This window comes from Jaculus jaculus, chromosome 5, assembly GCF_020740685.1.
Source record: "Jaculus jaculus isolate mJacJac1 chromosome 5, mJacJac1.mat.Y.cur, whole genome shotgun sequence".
Taxonomy (NCBI): domain Eukaryota; kingdom Metazoa; phylum Chordata; class Mammalia; order Rodentia; family Dipodidae; genus Jaculus; species Jaculus jaculus.
The window spans coordinates 70,940,751-70,960,513 of NC_059106.1; the positions used below are offsets into that span (position 1 = coordinate 70,940,751).

The 19,763-nt window shown below is 48.6% G+C and overlaps 1 protein-coding gene across 1 annotated transcript in view; it reads right to left on the bottom strand.

Annotated features, from left to right (window-relative positions):
• The window catches only part of C5H1orf94 (chromosome 5 C1orf94 homolog), a 47,552-nt gene that overhangs the window by 9,632 nt on the left and 18,157 nt on the right, over nt 1-19,763 (bottom strand). Inside the window, exons 2-5 of the mRNA XM_004665244.2 lie at nt 9,212-9,891; nt 5,380-5,640; nt 4,008-4,186; nt 846-923 (exon numbers count right to left, since the gene is read on the bottom strand). Coding sequence (XP_004665301.2) covers nt 846-923; nt 4,008-4,186; nt 5,380-5,640; nt 9,212-9,891 — 1,198 coding nt within the window. The remainder of the gene's footprint in view (nt 1-845; nt 924-4,007; nt 4,187-5,379; nt 5,641-9,211; nt 9,892-19,763) is intronic.

Consider the following 19,763-nt stretch of genomic DNA (forward strand, 5'->3'; position numbering starts at 1 on the left):
TAATACCTGACGTGCCCCTATGAATGGTATTGTCACACTCAGCAAATGTAACTACAGGACATCCAGTTAGCTCTGAATTTTAGATAAACTATGAATGCATTTTTACCATAAAGATGTTGTGCAACATCTAGAACACATTTAAACTAAATTCTTATTCATTATTTATCTGAAACTCAAATTTTACTAGGTATCCTGTATTTTAACTGGCAGGCACACACGGCAGGAAGATGACCCCTCATCTTTTGTGGGCAGATTGTGGGCAGAGCCGATGGGAGGTGGGTAGATGTCATCACGAGCCAGGGCTGGTCCCTGATGACTTTCCTGGTGTTCTTCTGTGATCCCGCACCTCCTTAGCTCCTGTATCTTCAGCTCAGGCTCAGAAGGAGAGGCAGGAGGATGGATTTGAACCTGACCCACAGGGCAGCTCAACCAACCTGGAAATTCATGAACTACAGCTGAAGGCTCCTTGAGCCCTTGAGTCCTTGAACCTGTCCACTGCCAAGGCAAATTGCAACTTGAATGTTATGTTGTTGCATAATCTCTTTGTGCCTCTGTTTCCCCATTTCTAACCTACTTCATAGGGTGGTTGTGAAGGTTAAACTCAAAGGGACAAATCTCTTATGGAAGGGTCTAGCACCAAGTGAGGGTTCTGCTAAGCCCTTTCTGTTATCATCACATAGGTGGTTTTGTGCCCACAAGTTAGTCTGTGTGACTGCACCCTGGGTCCAACTGTGGGCCAGACAGCAAAGCTGGTCATCACATGGGCAAGGATGTGGGAGCAGATAGATCTGTGACCCCAATTCCTTTGTGAAGCTGAGACAGAGAAGAAGAGGACTCCTACTCACCTGTCGGGAGTAGCAGCCCATTGAGGGGTGCACAGCTTGCTGATAGGGCATTCTTGCTGACCGCTGTGGGTACAGACCCTAGAGAGAAAGGGAGAGAGGCACTGTATGTTAAACAAGGGTTTCCCATCCTGATCCAGCCTAGTCCCTGCAACCAACTCTCACCTGAACCAGGACAAAGAAGTCATTTGGGGGCTAGAGAGATGGCTTAGCAGTTAAGGCACTTGCCTGAGAAGCCTAAGGACCCAGGCTCTACTCTCCAGATCCCAAGTCAGCCAGAAGCACAAAGGTGAGGCAAGCGCAAAGTCGCACATGCCCACTAGGTGGCGCAAGTGTCTGGAGTTTGATTATAATGACTGAGGCCCTAGTGTACCAATTCTCTCTCTCTCCTCTGCATCTTAACCAATCTCTCTCCCTCCCTCCCTCTCTCTCTCTCTCTCTCTCTCTCTCCCTCTCTAAGATAAAAATAAAATAAGAAAAGAAGTCATGCAGAGGGGGCAACCTTACCTACTCCTGGTACTCAGTGAGCTACATGGCCATTTGACAGTTTTCTAAGAGCCTCTCTCCTGTGCCTTTCCACTTTCACCCCATTAGCATTTAAGTCTGCCTCTTCCTTCAGTCCAGAGAACAGCAGACATGCCTCCAACACCCAGCCTGTCCTGTGCTGGCCCATACTGGGGGAACAAACAGCTGTCCTATCCAGCTTCATCCTCACAGGAGACAGGGCCGCATCCATCAGTACATGCAACACTGCCTGGCTTTAGGGTTCTTTAAATCATTAGAAGGGTAAATAGACGTTCACTCTGCTTTGCTTTGAGGCCACAGCCTTTCCCCACTCAGCTTCCCTTCTTAATCTGGAGCTGCCTTTCTGCTAGGCTGCCCAGGGGCCACCAGAAGCCTCCTCAGTGCCAAGGACTTTGTCTTCCTCATATCTGCGTCTCTGTACCACAGAGCTCTAAGCAAATCTGGATCTAGGGGCACCATTTTTATTCTTAATACCATGTGTAGAGAAGAGCGGGATAGACTGGTCCCCCTGACTTCCTCTCTGCCCCCTCAAGTTCTCCTGAGCTCCTTGATATTAATGAAAACCAAACATCTGTGTCACAGTTGAGATCATAGACTCCTTTACTGTATATGGGCTCAATTAATCCTCACAGCCAAATCAGTTTGTGCTTCTGCTGCTGCTGTAATTATGGTAAACCCACCTCACAAACAGGGAAATGGGGACTCAGAGCAGTTCGCTGACTTGCTAAGGCCTCACAGCGTGGAGATGGCAGAACACTTAAACCATTCTACTCATTTTAATGTGACTGCTCTCTGGTTTCTCAGGCCCGCTGGTCAGCTGTGTGGAAAGGTAGGTCTATGAGATTATGAGAACTTATAAGAAGGGAGGTGATGTTGTCTCTTGTCACTGCCTGGGAGGGTCAACTCCTTTTCCAGCCAACTCCAGCTGGGCCCATTCAGTGCCTGCCCTGCTTCGCAGAACCCAGTGGGCCCTCCCAGCCAGGGCTCCGCCACCCCTTCTAAGCAGAAGCTAGGGAGCCTCATAGCAGTCCTCCCTCCAGTGCAAACGCCAGTGTCTCTGAGGACCTGGGACCTCCATGCTCAGAAAATGTGTCCACATCGCACCTGCTTCAAAGACTCAAGTCAGAAAACCACTGCAGTGCAGCTTTGCCCAGTGGGGTCTGTGTATCCGGAGGGGCGGCATGACGCACACTCACGTGGGGGGTTCTGCTTCTGAGGCAAGGTGCTTCCCGCGTGTCTATGATTTGCCCCTGAACCTACACTGGACCCCGAGTCTCTTCATCACCTTTGAATCCCCCTCAGCTAGCACAAATAGCTCAGCCTACAGGAAGCATGGAGCAAATGTTTTTAAAATTACTGGAATAAATAAGTAGAAAGGAGAAAGTGAACCAGTAGGAGAATAACATGAAGCAAGGAAGCAAGCCCCAAAATGCAAAGAAAAAAAAAATATCCGCTGGACGTGGAGGCACACACCGTTAATCCCAGCACTTGGGAGGCAGAGGTAGGAGGATCGCTGTAAGTATGAGGCTAGCCTGAGACTACATAGTGAATTCCTTTCTTGAAAAACCAAACAAAAAAAAATTTTTTTTAATTGGCAAAGGAAGCCACACACTGATAACCAGGATACTTCTCTCAAGGCCTATGCAGAGGCACTGTTTCTAATATGAAAATGATGCACATTAATTTCCTGCTAGATCACATCTCATCACAGTCTCTTACCTCAATAATGGTGCTTGAGGTTTTCTGTCCCTGGACAGACACAGTATTTATTTTAACCAACAAACTTGAAAGCAAAACCCAGACTGTCTTTGCTAAAACTCCAGTAAGATTCAGGAGCCACGCCCTGTGGTCCAGCTCAGGGTATCTTCATAGACTACACAGGGTCCCCTTCCTATCCAGGACGTCTAAGCCATAGCCTGCTGCCCTTTCGTAATAGAGGGGTGCTGAGCAGCATTGGACATGGAAGGGTACAAAGCTGAACGCTGAGCAAATTTCCTACTCCATTTCCCCTTTCCAGACTATGCTGGGTCAGGCTGGGCCAGCAGGTGCCAAAGTCCTGGGTGCACAGATCTGAGGCCCTGCGCTACCTCATGAAACTACATGGCATGCTGGAGAGGAGTCATGGAGAGGAACCGAAGGCAGAGAAATCTTCAATGCTGAGCGTCTCTCCTGGAAACACTGAGCTTTACCTGAAGGGACTGTTAAGTTATTGGATTGGACAAAGGCTTAAACTAGAGTGGACATATATTTGATTCTTCCTCCTACTGAGTGGGCCGTAGCTCTTAAGGGAAATTAAGTTAAATGAACAAAATGAAGAAACTACATTTTCCCTGCATAAATAAGTTCTGCGAGCAAAAGTTCAAACCCCACTATAAATTCTTCACCATCTCTTTGTGGTGACCAGGAATTTCCTTGCAGCTAGCAGCGCAAGACCACTGCATCCATCGGCCCGTGCTGGTGTGCACGCGTGTGTGCACGTGTGCGGGTACCAACTGTGGGTCTGATAAGGTCCCAGTGGAAACAGTAAAGGAGAAGCTCCCAGGTGACAGCGTTCTGCTGTTAATGGTAGCGTTCGGTGGGCATTCTCCATATACTAGTTCCTCCTTGGGGAGAACCGGGATGCTAGACTGGCCCGCTCACCTGGTGATACTGCGGGAAGGTGGAGTGGCTGGTGAACACCGGCGGAGGCGGGCAGTTCAGGTTGAGCCAGAGAGGCTGGTTGAGACTGGTGGAGGTCAAGGCTGTGGCGAAGCGTGGGGTCAAGACGTTTCCTGCGTACTTAATGTTGTTCTTGTCAGCTGCTGCCACAGGTGGGTTAACTGCAAGCCACACAGGAGAAAGCGGTCAGTGACAGAGGCTAGGAGAAGCCTTCGGTACCTCAACTTCCCCTGGATGCACAGTCTCAAGAGTCAGGTCCTTTAAGCTCTAAGAGCATTCTTCAATGTCCAGGTGAGTTCCCAGCTGTAGAAAAACATTATTGTTTCACATTTTGCCTACTTGGAAGGGCTGGCAATCCCAGCATGGTCTGCTCCGAGCTTTTCTCTGCATCACTCACTGGTAAATGAGGCTAGTGGGCAGAGTGTGCAATAAACCGCATTGCTAAGGCTGTCTTTCACCTATTTACAAACCCAAAGTCCAACTTTATACAAACAAGCACAAAGCAGTTGGAATTTATCCTTCTCTAGCGATGAAAACAGCCCCTATCCCCAAAATTGGACCAGATACTTATTAACACTGGGAACTGGGTTGTAGCAATTCAGGAATCATTTTCTTAAATATTTCAAAACATGGAGGAACTCAAAATAAGCCTAAAAGAATGAGGTTGGATTGAGTTGCTTCTGGACATGAAACATTGAAACATGAATTCCCTGTCTCTATAAGATATCCCGTGGGATTGTGTAGTTAGATATGGTGTGTCCTCAGTTTCTGACACAGCGTTTATCTGCTTCTAGAAAGAATATATATATTTAAGTGAAGAACTTGTTGGAAGGCCAGAGAGATGAAAACAAGACTTGCATAATCCCAGTGCAGAAATGATCTATGGATTTTCCTATAGCTTGAGCAATCTGAGAAGCTATAATATATCCTAGGTCAGGGCTGCATTGTTTTAATTTTTTTAATTTCTTTAGAAGCTGGGGGGAGGGGAGGAATAGGCGTGCCAAGGCCTCTTGCTGCTGTAAACAAACTACATGCATGTGTCACTTTACATATCTGGCTTTATATGGGTACTGGGGAATTGAACCCAGGCCATCAGGCTTTGCAAGTAAGTGCCAAGCAACCTCTACAGCCCAGGGTTGTAATGTTTACTGGCCACTTATAATGCCTATATGACCCTAAAAACCAACTACATTCCTCTGGCAAGTAAGGGATACCTGGAGAGTCATTTTCCCATTGTAAGGTTTCTAAAAATCCAAGCCTTCTACACAAGGCAGTGACTAATCCATAGATACAAGGCACCCCTGGGCCTATGATGATTTGGGAAACACCCTGCCTCTGCTGTCCCTCCACTTACATTTCAGCTCCAGCCCATCCACCTCCACTTTGCTGCGAAGCCTCAGTGGGCTGCTTGGAGTCTTGGTGGTCCCAAAGATCTCACAGAGGAGGCTCTTCTCAGGTGGCCACACAGGCTTCTTGGTTGGCAGGCCCATAGACATGGTGCCCACTGAGTCACTGGGACCCTCCTCACCACAGGCTTCCTTCCGGCTCTGAGGCCACTGGCTAAGAATGATGCTCTCCAGACCTTTGGCCAGATCCTTGGTGCCAGGGTTCCGTTCTGTATAAAGAGGGAAATCGAGTCAGTGCTTCAGAAAGGCCAAATGCTAGAAGGAGGGTGCACCGTCTTGTACACTAAGTGGTAGGTCTTCTGTGACATGGGGGGTTAGATTCAGTCCACTTCAGAGACTCACTCTTGGGCTGATACAGCCTTGACTGCTGCCTATTCTAGCCGTCCTTCCCCATACATCCGCCCATCCATCCATCCACCCATCCACCCATCCATCCATCAACGTACCATTCATCCATCTATTCATCCTCCTATCGTCCACTCATTCATTCATCTATCATCCACTCGAGTATCTAGTCATCCACTTATCCATCTACCCGCTCATTCATCTATCTGTCATTTAACTCATCCATCTACCATCCACTCATTCATCTGTCCATCTGCTCATCAGTCCCTCATCCATCTATCTATCCACCTATTTGTTCATCTCTCCATTCATTCATCCATCTATATCTCCTTCCTTCCTTTCTTCTTTCTTATATCCCTTTCTCTGTTCCTTCCTTTCTCTCCTTTCTTCCTTCCTTCCTTCTTTCCACAGTGCCAGGCTGAGGACATAAGAATGACTTTGATGCAGTTCTTTTTTTCCCCTGGTTTTTCAAGGTAGGGTTTTACTATGGCACAGGCCAGCCTAGAATTAACTATGTAGTCTCAGGGTGTCCTTGAACTCACGGCGATCCTCCTACCTCTACCTCCTAAGTGCTGGGATTAAAGGCCTGTGCCACCACACCTGGGTCATGGACACAGTTCTTGCCACCCGAAAGCACATGGCTTAGTGGGGAGACATGTACCTCTACAGAACACACAGCCAGAGCCACACAGTTTGGTGCCTCATCATGGACTCCACCTCTGCTGTGTTGCTCATAACAGTTCAGCTGTCAGTTCCAGGCTCGGCCCTGTGTGCTGGGGACAGAGCGATGAGTCAGAGCCAGACTGCCCTGCAGGAACTCACAGAAGGAACAGGAGAGGGACATGCCCAGAATAGCTCTGGGACGTGCAAATGGGCACCATGAGATGACAGGGACAAAAGGGGGGAAGACACTGGCTTCAATCACTTCTGCTTAACAAGGTGCATCTTCCTAGAGCGAAGAGGGATTTCAGTAAGGGCTTGCATGCCTTACTGGGGAGGAATGTGCACAGGCCTGGGCAACTGCAGACAAAGTCAACTGAGAAACATCAAAGAGACAAAGTGAATCATCATAAATGACAGGAGTGACCAGAAGGGACTCAATGGGTGCCAGACTTGGGTCTCACTCCAAATATACCAAGCATTCATTTCCTGATGCAAGGACACTGTGCCATGGCCAGACCTCTGCAGCAGCCTCTCACTGCATTTCTTCCTAGTGTTGAATTCCGAACTCTTTCTACAACCTTAAAGTTAAGTGTATATGGGAACAGTGGGTAAAAAAATCTAGCACTCCAAGAAAAAAAAAAAAAAGGCACTGAGCATGTGCAGACCTGTTTTCTTCATCATTCCCTAAACAATACAACAGAACAACAATTTACATGGCATGTCCATTGCATTAGATCATATGTAGAGGAGATTTAAAGGATGTAGGAAGATGTCTGTGGGTTTATGCCATTATACAGAAGGGTCTTGGGTATCTATGGATTAGGTTAATTGAAAGGAGGTCCTGGACCCAAGATACAGACAGGTAACTAACTGTATGTGCATATATATATATATATATATATATATACACACACATTGTATTATATATACTATGTATATATACTTTGTAAGGCATTGGTCCATTTGAAGCAGAAAAGTAGGCTTGACCTCTAGTCCCTCCATTCCTTCCCTAGCCTGGACATTTTCAAAGTCCTCCATGAAGCTTGACTGAGAAGCCCACCTGCCAGCTAGAAGGCTGCTCATTTTGCTGGACACACTGCCGACACCGGGGCTCTGGTAGCAGCCAGAGCAGAGGACCCGTGCCTTGTCACATTAGAGTGAGCCTGATCCCAGCAGTTTGGGGACTCCCAGGCCAACCCTGCTGCAATCTGGAATGCTGATCTGCACGGACTTGGATCTGCCCTTCAGTGCCACCCCAGCAAGGGGAGAGCTGTTCCAAGCTGGGCCAATTTAGGAAACGAGGATATTTTTAGTAAAACATGTCCCTAGAGTCTCTTCTAGGAGTTTCTCTGGCTGCTGAGTGTAGCCCCCAGCTAGAGTGCTGAAGTAACACGCCCACTAATAGCAGCCCTGTCCCTCGAGATTGGCATACCTTCAGCCTCTCACACGCGCCTACAGTCCCTTGAACATATTCAAGAACTACCTTTACCCCTGAGGTCTGGTCTGCTTACACACACACACACACACACACACACACACACACACTCCTGCCTGTCTTCCTTCTGTCTCATATCTATGCAGCTGCACACAACAGACAAGTGCACCAACATGCATACATACACAAACACGATGTATATAACCCAGATGTACCAGCCCTGAATTTTCCTTACCGATGTGCTCATGTTGACAAAGCTCCCTTTGGCACCCCTTAGCCCACCAGTTTGTGCACAAATGGGGAGTGTTTGGGCAGGATACCTCTCTACTAGCAGCCCCTTTGGCAAGGAGCATGGAGGTTGCCTCCAGGAGAAGTGAGGTCAGAAGGCCCCTACCCCCATCGAAAGGTTCAAGCTTTTCCTACCCACATCCCATCATCCCATGCCCTGTACTTCTTCTAAGCCTGCCCAGCACCAAGTCCAACATGCCATTCCAGCCCTGATTCTCTGGGTTCCCTCAAGTGCTCCAGGGTATAGAATGTTCTGGAGAGTGATCTTGACCTTGTTCTTATTTCCTGGAGAGATGGACCTTGGTTCTCCCCATACAAGCTCCCTGAGTGAGTCGTCCACACCTAGAAGGTGACCTCTCTTTCAGTTGGCCTGAGTATGGTCTATTCTTTTAGTGATTAGTGACTGTGGGCAAATGCCATCCAGTGCACGTGCCACAGTTCAGAGTCCCAGGGAGGGGTAGGGAGCATTCCAAGGGGATTGCATTTCCTGGAAAGGCTATGGAGCCCACGTTCAGGTGTTAGGGGTGCACTAATCTAAATCCCTAGAATCCCAGGGAACAAACAACAGCTGAACTGTGCCCTGATTAACTGATACCCCAGAGAGAATGAGCCAGGACTGATGGTCAGAGCAAGGGCCTCCATCGGAAGCTAAGTGAACCCCGCTGCCAATCAGTTCCACCCCCAACCCTAGTTCCCAAGCTGCGGTCCCCTCCTGTAGGGTCAGCACTTCCTTCAGTATGCTCTGGGTGCCTGGTGGAGTACCGAGCCATGCCTACAAGACACTTACTTCTCTTAACACAGGCTGGGAGCAGGGTTCTGGGATTGCTCACACAGTGTCCAGCTTCCCAGCATCTAGCGAAAAGGAGCCTGTGAGGCTGAGAACAGCCTGCACCTTGGAGCCAACACTGCCCTGTGGGGTACTGCTTTGTCCCCCTTCGCCTAAAGATGGGCTGTGGTCTCAACTGGCTTCCTGGGAGGCTTTCCTCTGGGCAGAAGCCACACCCCCCCTCCCCCCCCGCGCGCGCTTCCCTGTTCCCACCCGCACTCACCCATCCAGTGGTGCCCTTCCAGGTCAGCGTCAGTCTTGGAGCAGATCTTGGCAAACACGGGGAGCTGCCTCTTCTGAGTGGGGAGCTCAGGGAGCTTGTCCGGGAGTGGAGGAGGAGACGGAGGTGGCAGCAGCAAGAATGGGCTCAGCCCCATGGGCTCCTGGGATGCAGAGCCACTGAACATGCTATCCTGCAGGAAGTCCTTGATGACCTTCGTCTCCTCCAGCACCGTCTTGTTGTCAGGGGCCTTGGAGGTTTCCATGGGCTTCAGTGGGAACTGGGCCAGAAGCTTGCTAATCTCAGAATTGGAGGCACTCAGGCTACCCCTGTCCTCAATCCCCTTGGCACTCTTGACCTTGGCGGCACTAAGGATGCCTGTCACCGTAGATGTGGCAGAATCACAGTCTTGTCTGCTACCAATGACGGACAGGTCCAACTTCTGCTCCTGAAGCTGGTCACCCGTGATGATGGAGGCTTCTGGGTATTCAATGCTATCTTCCCCCAGAGTGGGCATAAGAAAGCAGGGAGCCAGCTCCTGGGTCCCTTGGGAGGTGCTGTCAGGTGCCATCAGCTCCTCTGAGCTCTCTTGGAGCAGGATGAGGTGCTCTTTGGTGAGGCTCAAGAACTCCTGCTCCACCAGCAGGGAGATCTCATCCTTGCCTCCACTCAGCTCCAGAGCTCTGCAAACAGGTCGGAGGCAGAGAGACATTAGTGCCGGCTCACCAAGGAGTGATTCGTGCTGGCTCTGCAATGGGATAGGGGCCCCCAGGAAAGGAAGTGGATAAAAATACATTTCCTGATAAAAGACAACTGTTGCTTTCTCAAGGGAGGAAATGACCCGACATACACATAGGAACTCCTAAGAGTGACCATCTGTTGTCACTCATGGGCCACCAGAATAGAGCGAGCACCCATCCCTCCCTGTTCATACGTCCTCAGGATCTTCAGGAACAAAATTCAGACAAGTGCTTCACTAGGGAAGTCTGCTCAGCACCATGGGGGTTGGGAGTGAGTGAACAGCTCAAAGCAGGGGACCCAAAGTGTTGGGGGCTTGAGCCTAGGGAATCCCCCAGGAACATGTGCAGGACAGTAGAGTGGACAGCCAAGTTCACACGTGGCTCTGTCCCTTCCTATCTGCATGATCCTGGGCCAAATTGCTCAGCTTCTCAGCACCCCAATCTCCTCATCTGATTAATAGGAACATCCCAGAAGTGTGAGGCCCTGTGCATCGTGTCTGGGAAGGGTGATGCACCTATCAGCTAGGATGTCTACACTGCTCACAGCCTGACAGGTGCTTGTGCCCTGGGTTCCACAGTGTGGCTCTCTAGAAACCTTGCTGGCATGACCTGGGCTGGCTTCACATTGTGGATGACAGCAGCAGTGGTTGGTGTCTGCAATAGCTCAGAACATTCTCCCTACGACCCTGTCCTCTATCTGCATCTCTGACCCTGACACCACAGCAGGCTGTGAGCAGCCTGATGCCACCCGGTTCCACAGGCTCTGAGCTCCTGGTCACTGGATTTCTCCAGGTGTTAGCCAGCAAGCTGGTCCACTCAACAACATCCTCGGAGGAAGTACCTTCTTCCTCTGAATTGCCAGGGTTACCAGAGCCAGCCAGCTTAGAACCATCTGCCACTCCTACTTGAGGGGTTCCTGGGAGGGTTGGGTACAGTGGCCTATACTTGGAGCATTCTGGAAGCTCTACCCTAAGCACATGAAGAGGGGATGGTGAAGGGGCAGAAGAAGAAGTCAAAGAAACACATGAGTGGATGGGGCTCAGTGCTAATAGTCAGGGCATGGCCCAGCTGACTGCCTACTCAAGAGGGCACAGGAAGTGCCCAAAATAGTGCCTATGGAATGCCCCATAGGGACTTTACTTTCCTGGTAATACTGTTTGTGTATGAGCACATGTACACACATACATGTACACAGGGGTGTGTGTGTGTGTTTTGGTTTTTTGAGGTAGGATCTCACTCTATCTAACCCAGGCTGACCTGGAATTCACTATGTAGTCTCAGGCTGGCCTCAAATTCACAGAAATCCTCCTACCTTGCCTCTTGAGTGCCTCTTAAAGGCAGGTGCCACCATGCCTGGCCAGGTGTGTGCTTGATGCACATTCACCTGCACAGAAACACGTGACACACAACTCACATGTAACTTCACACAGAACTACCTTGTATGTGTGGGCTGTGAACATTTGATAGCAAAGGCTGGGCCTGCTGAGCTCCCCTAGGGCCAGCAAGGCTGCGTGTGAGGCAGGCCTGGTTACCGCTCTGGATTTGTGGTTTACCTTCCTCTCTTATCACCTTCTGGCCCTCTCCTTGTTCCCTTCCTTTTGCTTCCTTCCTATATCTAGATTCAGGGCTACAAATAGGCTCGTCCTCACTACTGTGCCCTGGAACAATGAGAAGAAAGATGCCAACCTCATGCCCCAAGTTCCAGATGTTCTTCTTCTACCTCATATGGGAAGTGGTAAGTCTCAAGTCCCAGGAATTTGGCACTTGAAGTTTCTGTCTTCCCTCCCCACCCACCCCCATTGCCTTGCAAAACAAGCAGTGTGCTGGTAGCTTTTCTGAATTAGACTTGCCCCAGGGATGTTAATTTTTAACACTGATCATGGTATTGTGGTTACACTTAAACAACAACAGCAACAAAGAAAAAGGAGCCCTTATCTCTCAGAGCTACGCGCTAAATATTTATAGACCAAATTACATCTAGGGTTTCCTTTCAAATTATCCAGCAGGGGGAGGGAGGGAGAGGGCATACCAAATGAGACGAGATCGATCATATGCTGAGAATGTCGATCATAGAGAAAGCCGAGACAGCTCTGTGAGGTCAGCATACTACTCACTCTTCCACTGTCTATATTTGATTTTTAAATTTTAAAAAGTGTAATGCTCACAAACACACACACATACATGCACACCACAAATGCTTGCTGCTGAATCACTTAAAGTACCAACTCCATCATACAAAAATGCAGCTTCTTAAAGACCCACAAGGCCTGGCGTCCCTGTGCCAAACCATCCCAGGCATGGTCTCTTCTTAGCCCCTGACTGCATGCTGCCAAAGTCCCCAGCCTTGAAGCCCGAAGAAACCAGCAAGTGCTGAATGGGAATCCCAGCCCTGGCATTCAGCAGCTGCCCTGTAAACCTTGGTTTCCTTATCTGTCAGGTGGTAAGTGCACCCGATTCGAGGATTTGGGTTGTGAGGATGCTGGGAAGGGAGTTATGTTATGTAAAGACTTAGCAGAATCCTAGTGCGCAGCACGCCAGATGATATTCATGGCATAATTAATGACTGATGTCTTCTTTTTATCAGTGAGGCACCCCAAGCTCCTTTTAAAAGTGCTTGCCACCCCCTCAAACACATATACCACTCACCCTTGTGGGCATCTAGAAAATTACAGAGCTACCTTCTGCCCCTACAGCCCTCATGAAATCTGAGAAAACACTCCCCCTGATGGCAACTACCTCCTCTCCAGTTCAAATTCACAGTGGCTCTCTGGGGACACAGCTTTCAGACTGTGACCCCTCCTGGTCATTCTCTTCCAGACACTTCACAGAGGTCAGTGGGGCTCTTAGAAAGCTAGCTTTCCTAGAAGGTCATCACTGTGCCTAAAACAGTGGGGACCACCCTGCTTGTGAGCCCTCCATTGTACCTCTCAAAGACCACCATGGGTATCATTTCTCAGAATCCACCCAGACTTTAGCATGGAAGTCAGGCATCTACACATGCACATTCCATTCTCTCCACATCCTAGGCGCCAGTTTCATCCCTACCTCCCAGATGGGAAAAGTGACCCTGAAAGGCCAAGGACCTTGTCACCTTGCTAGAGAGGAAGCTGATGTGGGGACACCATAAATCCACTCATTCCTCCCTTCCCTACCAGGTTCCTCTCTAGAGAGTTTCCCAGCAAGATCCCCTGGTTCCTGGCTGGGCTTTGCTCCTCATTTTGAATGCAATCAGAGATATTGCTGCTCTCATCGTCTCCCGTTAGCCCATGGGGGATCATCACGGTGAGTCTTGAGCCTGTCATCCATGGCATTAGCTGTCCCTGACAGCCCCGTGTCAGCTGCATGTCTGATGAATGCATCTTTGGGGTCCTCTGCCAATTTACAGATATAAATGTTGAGCAGAAGAGAGTCCAGGGCAGGGCTGAAGGGACACAGCTGCGGACCCTCCTTCCCGCCTGATGGTAATCCTGGATCAGTGCTTTGGGAAAACAAGTCAGACCAATATCATCCCATCTGCACTCCTCTGTGAGAGCCTTCATCAAACACCCCACTGCAATCAAGATTCACTACGTAGTCAGAAGCCCCTGATCTTGTGTCTCCCCTCCATCTCCAAGAAAATAAGGTTTACTCACTCTTATTTGTTTTAGAAAACTGCATGGTCATAGAGCTAGGACATTCTTGGAATTCAGATCAGACTCTTCCCTGCTTAGACCCCTCTTGTGGATTTTCATTACACACAGGATAAAATCCAAACCCCTTCATGATCCTCAGGACACTACACAAATTGGCCTCATCTCTCCTGTGTCCCAACCATGCTGATCTTTTAGCTATTCCTTGACGTGCCAAGCTCATTCCAGCCCCAGGGTCATTGCATTTCCTATGGAAACCCAGATTGCCCCTTGCTTTGTCAGTTCAGATGTCACAGTCTCAAAAGTGACATCCCTACCCATATTTTAAAAAATGCCCCTCCCTCAATTGCTAGGCATGCTCTGTAGGGTCTCCATCATTGGATTTATTTCCTTCACAATACTTGTACAATACAGATCCTATAGTATCTGTCTTTGGTCCCCATCATATGCTCTCAGGGACCCTATCTTGTTAAACACAGAGGCCTCCAAGCCTGAAGCAGTGCTTAGTGCATAACTCCAGTTCAAAAAGTGTTCGTTGAATGAATGAATGAATGAAGCTTGCCTTCATCCACTTCCCAGAGCTCCTCAGTTCCCTGGTGCACACTCCTGCTCCTCTGCTGGGCCAGGGACTATGCCAGCTTCTGTCACTGGTTCCAATCTGTGTGACATTGGCCCCAGCTCTGCTCTGACAACCCTGTAAGCAGATCCTAGGACCTTCACCATCCTGCCTAACCTGGTCCCAAAGACTTGCCATCTCTGCCAAGCAGACCACACTGATTGAGCTCTCAGAAGATTGCCCATGCACCTGGTAACTTTGCTAAGTTCGATGTTAAGCATGCATTTCCCAGAATCCACCTGTACCAGTCAGTTCCACAATGCTGGGATGAACATCCAAACCAGACACAGTTATGGGAGGAAGGGATTTATTTCAAGCTTACAGATCCATGAGGAAGTTCCATCAACAGCAGAAGAAGCTGGCTCCCATTCATAAATCCAAGCAGAGAGAGAAATCATCACCCACCAGCAAACACCAAAAAGCAACAAGCACCAAAAGCCATGAGCAAGTAGGAGGCCAGAACTCAACCTGCTCTCTTACACCTTTTGGGCTGGAATCAGATCTACCCCCAAACATACCTTTGAGCTGGATCCCAGGATCCACTCCAGTGACATCTCCTCCAGCCTGGTGGCTGGAGATACAAGAGGCAAGTTTACTGTTATCACCTGAATCAATGGGGGACAGTCATTCAAAGTACCACATACACTACCTTCACTTTTTTTCTGAGAATTTTGGCTGGTCTGGCACCTTTCCTGTGCTATCTGCCTTCAACAAAAAGCCATCAACTCTACCAGATTATCCAGTGAATCATTCACAGAGAGATAGCTATCCAGCCCTTAGGCTCTGGACAAAGGAAGCCAGTTACAATTCCATGTCAGGACTCCGGGGATCCTGCTCCGTGCTGACCCTTCTGCTTCACCCACTCCCAGAAATGATAGGTGTGTAATCATAGCTCAAATGTTGTGTATTATTTCTGCATCTCAGTATACAGAGTTCTGTAAAAATAAAGGCTACTGACTGGCTGGCACCCCTTCCCAGCATAATGACTAAGCAAGCATGTCAGCTCCCCTAGCAGCAGTTTTGTGTACATGATAACACAGAGCAAAAATGAAAACTGCTACTTATTGAGCCAAACAACAGAAAAATGCAAGCATAAAATTGTTAGTGCTGGAGGAGGACACCAAGACAAATATTTTCTTCTAGCAAAGCCATCCTAGACCAATGACAAATGCCAACACTTAGTGAGGGGAACTTACCACGGGGCTGATGGATAGAAAGAGAGGCAGGCCTACGACTCGGGGGTCGTGCCCAGAGCACTTGAATGCAGTCTGTCCATAGGCTGACCTCATGACTTTGGTAAGTTTCTGAGCTCTTTCCATGTCTATGTTGGGGAACAGCATCACACACATGAGAGGTCAGTGTCCTGGAGGGAAGCACACGCAAAGCTCGAAGCCCCACCACTTAACTGACTTCAGACCTTGAGAAAGTGCTCTAATATCTAAGCCTCAGGTCCTACTTCTCAAAAGAACAATGAGTTAGCATTAATCAAGTGTGGACTAACAGGCCGGGAGCCATGCTGAGCACGTCACACTGAAAATCCTCATCCTCATTCCACCTGTGATGGTTAAATTCTGTCAACAACTTGAGCAGATTAGGAATTGAGAGAGAGCTTAGGCCAGTTTGTGAGGTTGCATCCAGGAGGGATTATCTGGGAGGAGGAAGTCCTGCCTCCAAGAGTGAATAGCTCTTCCAATGGGAGACTGTATATACATATATGTGTGTGTATATGTATGTATGTATATGTCATATATATATGAGATAACACAGTCCCCCCCCACCCATTTTTTTGGCCTGACTGACCAAGCTACTTGCATAGCTGCCCTTGCTATTGACTCATACATGTACCTACCCTATTCTGACTTCTTCATCGATATTGGAACAAGTTTCACCAACCTTCCAACATAGACTAAAGACCAGTGGCTCTCTAGGAATCCTCCAGGCCTTCAGTACCAGGTTAGAACTGTTGAGGAATCCAGCCTTGTGAACTGAGCTGTTACTGAGTTCCTTGATGCTCAAGCCTGCAGACAACTATTGTTGGATTTCCCAGCCCATGCTCTGTAGTCTAATCAAATAAATCCCCTTTATAATAACACATTCATTCTATCGGTTCTGTTCCTCCAGAGAGCCCTGACTAATACACCACCTCAGCTCCAGTGGGGTAGTGTGAGTACAGACCTCCACTATCACCCTTTCCTGTGCCACACCATTGACAGGTGCTTCTCTTCTTGGTTCAGTAAGAAATAGAGACTTGAAATGTACCTAGGCTTTTGTGCTTACCTTCTTATTTCTCTTGGGAGTAGGAGCTCCTATAGAGACAGGCCTAAGCCAGCCTGTTGGAGGATAACACATCACATAAAAGAAACCCCCCAGAAGTCTAGGTCCACAGGTGGCCAGACACAGCTGAAGGCACATGGGTGAGTAACAGCTCCAGTCTAGTTAAGACAAGCCCAGTCTTTGCCAGAAGAACCACCCAGCTTAACCAAGCCCAAGTCATGTTAATGGGGCTAAGCATGCAGTCACAGTCTTGTCACTAAGCTTTGAAGTAGTTTCTTTAGGCATCCAAAGCTAACTGACACAAACAGATGCAATCACCTCACTTTTAAAAAATGAAGAGGCCTGGACTGAAAGTGGTTAAGGCACTTGCCTGCAAAGCCAAAGGCCTCAGGTTTAATTCCCCAGGACTCAAGTAAGCCAGATGCACAAGGTGGCACATGCATCTGGAATTTACTTGCAGTGGCTAAAGACCTTGGTGTGGCCATTTTCTCTCCTCTCTCTCTCTCTCTCTCTCTCTCTCTCTCTCTCTCTCTTCCCCTCCCTACCTCCTTCCCTCCCTCTTTCTGTCAAATAAATAAATAATTTTTTTAAGAAATTTAAAAAAGAAATGAGGAGGTCAGGGCACAGAAAAGCTAGGCAATTTTCCCAAGGTCACAGAATTAGGAAGGGACAGAGCCTGTGACCTGAGGCAGTTTGGCCCAGATACAATGCTCTTAAATCACTAAGTATTCTGCTCTGGGGAGCAAGCATGAAGCGTTGTGTGTAAGGACACCCGGGACACAGCTCTGTGAGGGTGTCTGTTAAGCCAGGCCTAAAGGCCCATAAGCATTTAGCAGGGTAAAGGTTGGGAGGAGATTTGCAGACCCAGGGAGCAGCATGTGCAAAGACCACAGGAGAGGACAGAACTTGGCACAATGGTGGGACTGATGCCCAACTAGGTAGCTCACACTCATGGGTAAGGGTTTGGTGGTGAGGTGAGAAACAAGAGGCAAGAGTTACATTCCCTCAGGCCTTGGAGGTGACTGTGACACCAAGGAATTTTACTCTAAAGACCCAGGGAATCTATGGTAGATTCAGGCAAGGAGGAGTCAGGTTTCCACACATCAGGGTATTTTCTCATGGGGAGAAGTTCAGAAGAGTGACAGAGGTCTGAACCAGTCCCTGTGATGATTCTGCTAGGGCTGAACACTGCAGTTGCTGCATATTCCCACAGCATCCTGAGAGATAATGGATGACTTCATTCTGAATTTAGAAAGAGTCCCAGGATGGTTTAAAAAAAAAAAAAAAACAGAACTTGTCTTAGTTTGCTCAAGAGGACCAGAATTTGGACCAGATTGGACCTCAAGTCCACATGGCTCCTAAACCTCTAATTCCACCACTACACTGCACTCTCCAAAGAAGAGGATAGGGAGAAATGGGGACTCTGTAGGCAGGAGACCTGGATTCATACCCAGCTCTGGCATATCCTGCTCTAAGCCTCAACTGCAAGAAACACAGATGACCTACAGAGGTCCACCAGGAGGCTGGGAGGACAGAGCAAAGGAAACAGGCCTAGAGGACAGGCTGATTTCCAATGCAGAGACTGGCAGAGAGTGAAGGAGGGATAGTGCCAAGGGCCTCAAATAAGGGGAGAACTACCTAGGGAAGTAGAGGGAGAGGATCCCTGGGGAGGGGAGGAGGCTCTGCCATCCAGCCTGCATCTGCCCCAAGGGAGTTAGTTCCGTGCTGGCTAGGGTTGAGGTTGGTAGGTGTTCTTGGGTCTTCCTCCTTGCATGGGGACCCAAGTTCCATCTCTATTTTCCTGGTGCATGTATCACAACAGTTCAGTATATTGTATGCCCAATGTGGAGGGGAGGCAGCTATCCAAGTCTTCCCCCACCTTCCCACACTGTCAGGTCCAGGACTCACTCTCTCCACACATTCCACAGCTGTATAGGTATACACTCACACACACATGCCAAAGCCATGTATGTATACCCAACCATTTACATACCACAGCCATGCACACATACCCACATGTATACATAACACAGCTAATCATGCATGCATCGCCACCATACACATACCACAGTCATGTACTCAAACATATACAACATAGCCATGTATATACACTCACAACAAAATGCATCAATGTCTTATATACACTAATTCATGCAAATATATAACCACAACTATGTATGCATATACCATACCAAACACATGCATATAGCTATGCACATGCACATGCATCCATGGACATATACACACCATAGCCAGATATGCACGCCATAACCACACACACCTACATACCCATATGTATGTACCAGCACACATATGTGTACACACACACACACACACACACAGCGGTGAACTCCACCTCTGGCCATCTGGACTGAGAGTCAGTCCAAAGAGGTTACAGATTCAGCAGTCACCCAGGTAGCTTGTGTCCCAAAGATGCCTGGAACTCTACTGAGCTCTGTTGGCTGGTACTTCTCTGGTGGAGACAGGGGATTCCCTAGGGGGAGGGGGGCTTAGGAAAGCTTCAGTCTCCCTGCCTCAGCCCTCCTCCACTCTCCAGATGAAGCCTTGTGCAGGGCAGCAGGATTAAGTGAGATGATGAATGGTAAATTGTAAGGAGCTCTATGCAAATGTTAGCGGCTCTGACTGAGGAGACAGACAGAGGTGTGCAGGAAAGCCAGGCATGACTGCTGTCTGTGGAGTCCTAAGGCCAGGTTCACAGCCCAGAACCCTACTGACCAAGGTGTGAAGCTGGGCAAGTCACCAAGACCTTGATCTCTTTAAGTGTTAAGTGGGTATGGGATGGTGACACCTGCCTCTGTTAAAGGAGACGACCCTGTGAAATGGTTCTGCTCCCAGAATGCCAGGCCTGTTCATCTCCTTTCTCAGCAAAGATCTTTGCCCTTAGTATAGTCGATTTTCTGAAATGTTCCTGAAATACATATAGAGCTCAGGAAGGGTTAAGCTCTTTCTTTTCTTCCATGTTTTGTTTCCAAGCTCCTCCTCAAAAGCTGTTGCCTTTTTAGCCTGGAGTCTCTACTCTGAGTGTCAGAGGATGTGAGAAACTTCTACACAAAAGCCTCAGAGGCGAAGGATGCAGATTTCTGGGCATCCTGGGAGAAGGTGCAACTCAGTGGCCCAAAATGGAGCACCAGTCTCTGCATTTTGAGCAGGTCTCCCTCACCCATCCCCCCTTTTGTTCTGGCCATACTGTTGACTGTTGCACTTGGAGATACCCAGGCAGGTACAGAATGTCTAGATGCTTTGAAGCAATTCTCTGCTAGTGAGTCAGGGCCAGT